At 41.3% G+C, this 9,408-nt stretch overlaps 1 protein-coding gene across 1 annotated transcript; it reads right to left on the bottom strand.

Moving 5' to 3' along the window:
• Nucleotides 1-5,364: 5,364 nt before the first annotated feature.
• LOC146984956 (dual specificity protein phosphatase 7-like) lies at nucleotides 5,365-8,690 on the bottom strand. The gene is made up of 3 exons (XM_085782607.1): nucleotides 7,946-8,690; nucleotides 6,818-7,246; nucleotides 5,365-5,914 (listed from the first exon to the last, which is right to left on the bottom strand). Exons 1-3 carry the CDS (start codon nucleotides 8,313-8,315, stop codon nucleotides 5,604-5,606), a joined length of 1,110 nt encoding a protein of 369 aa, XP_085638733.1. The 5' UTR covers nucleotides 8,316-8,690; the 3' UTR covers nucleotides 5,365-5,603.
• Between the last annotated feature and the right edge of the window lie 718 nt (nucleotides 8,691-9,408).

Raw genomic sequence — 9,408 nt, 5'->3', positions numbered from 1 at the left:
TGTACTGTTAGCAACATATGGCTGTGTGTGAATGGCATACTAGACATCAAGACAGTTCCCAGCATGACCTCCTCTGTAGTTCCCAAGCAACAACACATGACAGACAGATGACCTTTACTTTGTGTTGGGTCTAGGAATGTTCCCTTTCATTCACTTTGCCACAGATTAAACTGCAAACAAATATCACTTTGTTCCCCGGCTTGGTGAGCGCAGGCTACTGTACATCACCGGATGGTGAAATTGGCCACAAAATGAGAGACTTCTGGTATTAACAGATGGCCGCCTCGCTCCGCCACTAGAATTCCATGTGGCTCTGCTTTACACATGACCCACTATTCCCTTTGCCAAAACTCACACTTTTCTTCCTCGTCAGAGAACATACATGTCTGTTCGAAAGGATTTATGTTTCACACAAGTGAGTCGGGAGATTTTGCAAGGACTGTTTTGAAAAGATTGTATATCAGTGAGTAAGTTCCTGCAGAGATAAGATACTTCCTGTTAGATAGCCAGAAAGTCTAGCATGACTTGATGGATGTCGCAACAACCAACATCTGAATCATCAGAGCTGATATTAAACCATTAGGTTTGAAGTATTTTTTTTATAATTACTTGTGGTTGACAAACCACCAAAGACACCTTGTTCAGATTCAAAATATTCTTCCTCTATGAATCTATAAGAGAAGGTCTGACTTGAGATCTGAGCTTATTCCATGACACATACAGGGAAGCAGGAAGTGCGTAGTATTAGTGTGTCTTAACGGTTCTGAGAATTAAATGTATTTCTTCAGGCCTTCCCCACATAAATAAAATTAATTTTTGGTAGCAGTGAAAGAAAGTTTTTTTTTTAAATGTTTGTCATCATTTCGGGCAACAAGTGTAAAACTTATTCCTATCATGCTGCTGGACATGCGAAAAGAAGTGGCCTTTTCTCAAAAACAGAGAGAGCGTGCCTCAGAGGATGGCACAGCATCCATGATGTCATCCCTTCCTCAGTGACATGATGTCAGCCACAGCATTCGGCCAAATACTGAGATTTGGATTATTCTCCTTGGCCCCTGAACATCTGCTGTGCACAAACACGAGTGAGACCACTGGGAGTGAAAAAAAAAAAAAAAAATCCCCGCAGTAAAGATGGTAGCTATTCAGATGAGATTGACTTTTACAGCAGGATGGCCAAACAGTCATCTGTAATAGGATAACAGTGACCCTTTAACAAATGTCATAACTATTAGAACTATTACTATTATGGAAATGAAAAAGCACTGATTAATTCCACAGAGACAATGAGGTGAATTGGTCCTCATCTAATAATAACAGCATGGAAGAGCTGAATAAATGAACTATTCCTGTTACTGTGCATCAGAAGCAGCTGTGAAATTATTGTCAGTCATTCAGTATGCTAAGTATGTTCTTATAACCACAGCAGGTGTGAACCAGCTCTCACTGGCTTTGGCTCAGACTCTCTCTCTCTCTCTCTCACACACACACACACATACACACACAATAAGCAGACTTGCAAATACACATAACCCCTACCCTGAGCTAAAATCCTGTCAGTCTCATGCACATCTGCTTCCCCAGAAACTACTGCTGAGTAAGCACTGCATTAGCCTCTGCTTCCCTTCATGAGTGATCACAACAGGACAGAAATACTCCATTTATCTGTCACACAACACTGTAGCTGCAAATCTCTTGCTCTCTCTCTCTCTCTCTGACACACACACACGCACACATCCTATTTCTAAATATGGAAGTTATCATTTTTTTTCTCATCAAAGGCTTCATTTAAAAAGTTCACAGCAAGCCCTGTAATTTCTATGCACATGAGCAAGAAAGCATTTCCTTTTTTTTTTTGGAACAACTTAGTAAGAAGAGAAAACAGCAGCTGTCAGGACACTTTGCTTTTGAAAGTGGCAGCAACACATCAGATGATTTATAATTACAGAATCCTAGAAGTCTATGCTTAACTCTCAGGTGAGACCTTCCGCGAGGAATAGATGGTGCCAAAAAGCACTGAGGAGCAGCTGCAAGGGAATCCCACTCATGAGCAGTCACGTTGTATATCTGACTAAATAAGTGTTTGAGGACTGCTATGCAACAGCCATAAAAACTGGTATTTGGCAGCGTGCAAATATATAAATCATTGCTTATTACTCTGGTACAGTAGTGCTGATATCCTGTAAATGTACAGTGCCAGTAACTGGTAAGATCTCTCTGATTAATGGCTTTCACTTCCATCGTCCCTCAGGCACTGTTCTTTCTTCTTTTGTGCATTGCAGCCACCCATTGCCTCTCTGCCTTATCGTGGGTGTCTTTTCAGACCTAATCACAGGTTTACCCTGCAGGTATGTGGCCAGCCAGGTTCAGTCATGCTGGAAAACCCATCACTCAACAGCTTTTATTGTCACAACTGCAAGGTGTTGCTAGGCAAGTCTCTTCATGTGCAGCTGTGAAAGTTGAAGATTTTAGTTTTTAGCCCACTACAGTATTGTCAGTCATCTCAGCGCAGGAGCTAAGAACTAAAACTGTTTTAGCGCAGCACTGAAGTCATTAAATCCCACAGAGTGACAGTTATTGGACCGTGAACTGCAACACAGATCAACTCCAGACCCCCCCATCACCACCACCTATTTTCTTCCTGCCTTACAAAGCTTGGCTTCCGTTCATGAGATAATTTCTTCAGGGAAGGGAATTCACTGCATCATCTTTCTGTCATTTGGCAAAGAACATATGAATAAATCTCCCAGACAAACTAGAAACAATACCAAACCAATCAAGCGTTTAGGGAGATGGAATGAAACATAGTTCTGAGAAAACTCGGAGAAGAGGAACACATATTTCTTACAGCTACTTAACAAATCTGGAAACAGTCATTGTGTGGCTTGAGCATTGGGTGAAAAGGCAAAACAAGCACAACTAATTCTGTGTGTGCATTAACACACATAGCTGCCTATTCAAACTCACCTTGTGAGCTCCTATAACTAGTTTTAAAAGGCATTACGCAACATTTCCGAAACCTAACAAGTTAGCTTTGAATGAATATTAAATACTTACTTTTTTAAGTGTAACATGTGAACTGTAAAAGATTGTGAATCTCACTTGAAATGCGAGGATGTGTAGATATCAGGGAAGTTTAATTTCCTCTTTTTAAAATAACATAACTACACTTATAGTGTTGCAAGATATGCTTTTGCTAAAAAACAAAACAAAAAAACGTTCAAACCACAATAAGCAACAAAAGAGATGTCTGACTAAAACTTTTACGATGCTTATTGCACAACGCCGTTATTAAACATACCGGTAATCACTCCCCATGCTGCAGAGGAGAGATGTCGGAAATGTTGTATCTGTGGCAGAGTACATGCTGTGTCATCTTCCTCTTCCTTTAAGCTCTGTTTGAGTGACTGGTTGTGGGTGTGGTTGCTCTGTGGTATTGACAGATCTGGCCCTGTCACTTGTCTTTGTGTCAAAAAGCCTATGGGAGACAGGAAGCTAAGCATCAGAGTGGACAGAAAACAGACATCTGACCACACCTACAGCCTCGGGACTGGACAGCATAGAGCCACTAACCGCGACTCAGAGCAGCATTTGGTCCTGACTCAACCACACAACCACTTCTGTTTTTGAAAGACTGCCAGGACTTCAAATAAAAAAAAAGAACAGCATGAACGACAAACACATTTTTTCAAGTAAAAATATACAATATATTTGTTGTATAAACTTGTACAGAATGTCTTGGACATTTAGTTTTACATACACTATACATAAGGGTCAAAATAGGATCACTTTCGCATTCTTCATGATTTTGAGAAAATGTCCCTGTAACAACCACATTTTATGTACATTTTCTTTACAAACATACCAAACAAAACAGCCCTTGGATGCACTTTAAGAGGCCATGACGAGCTACAGATGCCTTGTATAAAAATCCCTGAAAATGTCTCTCTGTGAGGTAAGAACACATTAGTCAAACTCATTTCCTCTCATTCCCTCTCATTCATCAAATTCAAAAATTTGTTCTGTGACGAGACTGGCAATAGAGAACAGCTAATTACACATCAGGTTTCCCTTAACATTACTGTTCCACAGAAGGAATAGCTGCAGGCTGAAGACTGACGGAGTAAAAAATAAGGTGGACATCCATTCCTTTATACACTGATTACTTACACGTTTGTTCCTTTTAACTGTGGCAAAAAAACAAAACACTCCTACTTACTGGATCTTCTTCAGTTTCATGTTAAGGTTGGTCAAGGCCTCAACAATACCAGGCAATATGACCTTAAGGTTACAAAACAAGGTTCTTGGTAGAACTTAATCACATGCAAATAATGCAGTTACAAGCAGTGGAATGTACAGGAGAGTTTCTAAAGAGTAATATTTTTTAACTCTGATATTTTGCAACAAGTGGTCACTTATCTAACATCCTGGTGTTTATCAGATGTTAGTTAAGGTACTGACTAAAAGCACAAGAAACATATGCTTTCAATGGTCCAGTATGCCGCAAGAGAACTGCATATGGTCATCAGAGGAAAAACTGGACGGTAATTCAAGGTCGGATCACTGTGGTAGCTTATTTTCTTCTGCTCGAGTACCATCAAAACGTCACAGATTGGTCCATGGAAAAACATTCTGATTGGCAAAAAATTCCTTTTAGACCATCAAGGCAATAATCATGACTAATACAAAGAAATACACTGACATCCACTTTACAGCTGGTGAATAAAGCCCTTTTCACATTGGACGCGGTGAGTGCAGGCTGCGCACAGCTTACCATTCATTGTGTATGTGTTGCGTGGCGCTGATATGACCGTGCTCCACACAACGGCGCAAAATGCTTGCGTGGCACGTTGCGTGACTTGAGCACGTTGCGTGACTTGAGCACAGCGCTCTGTGATGATACCTCTGCGTGTCCAATAGGACGGACTCCCTCAGTTTCCTGGTAGAAACCGGTCATCGCAAAACCGGAAACCGGGAGAAGTTGAAACTCTCCCAATTGAGCCCCGAGGGTTTTGTGAATCCACACGCTTCCCCTCTGTGTTTGCTGCTACTCGTCTCCTTCTCAGAGAAACTAAAGGTGGGATTTTCTTCGGCTTATTTGTCAGATACATAGGGTATCGATATTCACTGCACAGGCATACAGGGAAATAATCACTTCCTGATGCCGTATCGGTCACCCAGCAACACACACGTGATTTGCGCCAGGGTCCTGCTCTTGCACTGTACCCCGCAGCATGCATGGAAAACACTGCGTCCTATGTGAAAAGGGCAAGTAACAGTCGGAACAACAATCCTAGATTTAATAGAAAAGTTATGAAATGTCCTGCTATTATGGCTGTACATGACCACTAATTAAAGCCATGTATGATGGTGGATAGCAAAATTCATCCTTGTGTTAGATATTAAGGCATTGAGACTTGATCTAATGGAGTATGTTCTCTGCATATGGGTGGTGCTCCTGTAACAAATCAATGTAATTCCTTTTGGTGCAGAAATAGTGTAACTGACTTACTACCTGTGTCAGCTATTTAGGCATCTGAAAGACTCAGAAAACCTCAAAGACACCACAGGGAAGAACAACAAAAAAGCATCTGTCCAATTGATCTTCATGTTGACTCCAGCGTGTCCAGCTGGAAGACGTTGTGATTGGTTGGTGTGGTGAAGAAGAGCTGCTCCTCACTGGTAGCACGGTTATCACAGGGGCTGTGCAGCCCCAGCGTCCTCTCAAAGTCCAGAAGCTGACCCATGAAGTTGAAGTTCGGGGAAATGTTGGACTTCTTCCTCTTGACAAAGTCATAAGCGTCGTTCAGAGAAAGGTTGAGTCTCTGCATTAGGTAGGCCACAGTGACTGTGACTGATCGACTAATGCCAGCCAAGCAGTGGACCAAGATGCCACATTGCTTTGATCGAGCTTCATCTGTGACAGGAGAAGAAAACTATGGTCAGCAAAAAGTTATCCAAGGACAACATGCTCCATTTCATGCCTGATCTGTTTTCAGATTGTTACAAATAATTTCTTCATTGATAAATATTTCCCTGTACTACAATAACTAAGGGCATTCTGGCTCAACAATGAGGTACTGCAATTGATTGAAGAGCTTAGTTCTTGATATAACAGTTTAATCTATAAAAATGTATCTAATATCCTGTTCAGTTCAGACATTACCACACAGCTGTCAACAACACTACGCCTTGTTTGTCATTCTACAGTTGAACACAACCCCAGAGTGGAAACAGCACTTCCTTCCTCATTCTACCTCTAAACCACTTTGGAAACTTGTTAGTGATACATGACTCTGCTATCACTAAACAAACAAGTCAAACACTGTGGTTTCAGGTGCAGTTGTGGTGAGAAACAGCAAATCAAAAGTGAAAATGAGACATAAATTTTTAGTGCTGACAGAAACATACTCACTTACATGTTTAAATTGTTATCACAATTGAGTGATACTGCTGTACAACAGCTGATAGCAGCCTACGCAAGTGGTAAGGGAGGGATGTTTATCATGTCTTCCTCTATAAACCACAATTTGCTTATGAAAATAATATGAAAAGTGTCCAAACACATTTGCACATGGCTCAGATAATGATTATTTTCAACAAATGATCTTAAATATTGATAATTATATTATTTAAAAACATAACTAGCAAATAATTTATATTTTAGTTGAAGTCTTGTGAAAGGGCACCACACCCACGAGGGCTTACTGTGCAAGAAACTCCTTGTGACAAACCTACCTACACATACACAGTTAAGAACTAATTTGTAATCTGAAAAGAGTATTTTATGTTAAACATAACCTGTCAGCAACCTACTCACCTATAAATGATATGGCCTCTGGGAAGAACTGGGACAGGTTCTGACTCCAGTGGTCTGAAATAGGAATCTGTTTGTACCTAAAGTGGCCATCATGCTCAAACATGTTGGGGAGATTGGGTGTGACGTTCAGGATGTACTTGATGTTGTATTGGCCCAGCACATCTAGGTTAGTGGAGTCTTTGGCGCAGCCCAGGTAAAGGTAAGGTAGGATCTGGACAGGGAAGGCAGGCTGATTGCTGGGGATGGGGCTCTCCTCGGACTCAGTGGCACTGCTCGGTTCTCGATCAGACTCCCCATCAGAACAATCTGAGCTGATCCGGAGATTTCCGAACCCAAGGACAGAGAGCGGAGGGGAGGAACTGGGACAGGAGCTGTCGATGAGGGTCTCACAGTGCTCTGGATACTCTGTGTGGAACTTTACAAATCCACCTGGACAGGTGCCAAAACACAAAACAACAAAGTTACACCCAAATGTTTATGTTACTTTTAAATAAAACGGCCACAGCATATATTTAGTTTTATTTGATTTCAATTAGGCCTATCATAATTTAATATAAAAAACACTTATGGCTTTCAAAACAGAGCTGTAGAGAAGTAGCTCAAGTTCCCCCCAAAAACACCATTCATGAAATGCATGCCTGTTCCTGCTAGAGCAAAACATGGCGCAGCCATTTTGGAATTTTAATTGAGAATCTCAGTGACACACATCACACAAAGTTTAGAACATCTTTCAAACCGTAAACGCACGAGACAGGACGAACATTGGCGCCGAAGCCACATGAACGTTTCTAACATTAGAAACACGAGAACCTTGTGAATAAATGTCACGACCTCGTTGTTTAAACGTTATCGTTTAAAAGTTTAAAACCCCTTCACGTTAAAACTTCAGCGCCACTTGGAAACGTCTCCCCCGAAAACAATTTAGCTATTATTATTATTAGTAGTATCATTATTATCACTGACACCAACACTAAGCCCAAAACAGCTGAATGCTTGAACATAGCAACATTGTAATGACAGAATTGTAACATTATAGCGGCGTCTGTCGGTCGGCTCCTGCCGTTATAAACCATATTAAACAAACCTTGAGTGTCTCACATTAAATTACACGCTAATTCGACGACTCACCTTCCAAGTAGTAGGCTTTACAGCCGTCTTCCCACAGTTTCTGAAGAAGTAGACCCAAAACCGACGCCGGGGCTCCACAGTCCTGCCAGTCCAAGGTGCACTCATCGTACAGGACGACCGTGTCCGTCTTGCACCGTCTTATGAACTTCTCCTTGTCCTCGTGGTTGGGGATGATGGTCCGAATAGGTATGTTGCCCTTTTTGAACCTCCGGAGCATCAGCCCCGGTATGGCCAGGTTTATGGCGGTCTCTATGTGGGACGATTCATAAAGCTCGTGTGAACGGCAGTCCAGCAGGAGCAGAGAAGTGCCTCCGGACTCTAACTCGAGTTGCAGCCATTCCACGCTTTTACTCGGCGTCACATTAGACATATCGGACTCAATATCATACTACATGCAAGCGCAAACAACACTTACTACATGGTCCACCACACAACGATAAACTACATTTCACCCGACCCTCCAAAAAAAAGAAAAAGAAAAAGAAAAAAACTGAAGCGTCATATGTTGCCCGGCCAGTGCATGGCGCTTCTGCTTGAGCGAAGAGATTTATCCTTTTTCCTCTTCTCTATTTCCATCAGTCAGTGAGTCTGACTCTGACCTGCCCCGGGGCTAATGTAGACCTATTTACACTTTCATGACCGAGCTACAAGTTTAAATGTGAATCTTTCAGAGCCAATAATCTCTTCATCAACTTCAACTACTCCACATCGTACCAGGGTCCTCCTCCATGCACATTCTCCTTTTACCATTCCGATGCATGGGAGGTTTTTTTTTTTTTTTTTTTTAGTTGACAGTAGAGCAACTCAAGAGGGAGGAGTTTATTCCTTATGATTTAAAGTCATAGCAGGAAAATGACAAAGTTTAGTGTCCGCAGGTATGGAATCATTTTGAAAATCACATTTTTCACATAGGATGTATAATTTTATGGCATTTTAGTTTGTTATCTAAGGGGACTTAAACTTATAATTCCTTTACCCAAGGGTGTAAATGAGTTCTGCTGCAGGCTACCAAAAGACTGTGTGTTACTTATTACACACATATATCACTAAAATATTCCCATGTAGGTTAATGGTGTGTCTGAGTTTGTATGCAGCCTAATGCCTCCCCCACAGCTCTAACTTGTATGATGCTTAGCCTACTTGACAGATGAGGTGGGGTTGGATTATTGCAAACATTTTTGCGTTGTTCACAGTTAATTTCCCTAGAGTGGATTATCTTAAGTGTAATCAATGCCTATCTGAAACAGAATTGCTATGACAAACTGGCATACAAAATTTACCTGACACCAGCTAGCTACTATATATAACTACTGTTACAAGACTGGTTATATCACAACTCTTCACAATAGAATCACACCACCCTTGACAAATGAACCATGAGCTGTTGGTTTTTTTCCAGGAGGAAGAAACACAACTGTCATTCACTCTGTGTTTTGAATTGGTGATGCATTTTGTTGCAGAAC

Source organism: Trachurus japonicus, chromosome 7, assembly GCF_045865225.1.
Source record: "Trachurus japonicus isolate A0001 chromosome 7, Traja_1.0".
NCBI classification, from domain to species: Eukaryota; Metazoa; Chordata; class Actinopteri; order Carangiformes; family Carangidae; genus Trachurus; species Trachurus japonicus.
Note: the sequence above shows the minus strand (reverse complement) of the source record. Positions and strands in the feature narration are given on the sequence as shown.

What these genes read in the sequence shown, in the direction of transcription:
- LOC146984956 (XM_085782607.1), bottom strand. Translation starts at nt 8,315, where the DNA reads ATGTCTAATGTGACGCCGAGTAAAAGCGTGGAATGGCTGCAACTCGAG. An exon ending in TAAAGCCTACTACTTGGAAG is followed by an intron (nt 7,247 to 7,945) that starts GTGAGTCGTCGA and finishes GCACCTGTCCAG; the next exon opens with GTGGATTTGTAAAGTTCCAC. An exon ending in AGAGGCCATATCATTTATAG is followed by an intron (nt 5,915 to 6,817) that starts GTGAGTAGGTTG and finishes CTCCTGTCACAG; the next exon opens with ATGAAGCTCGATCAAAGCAA.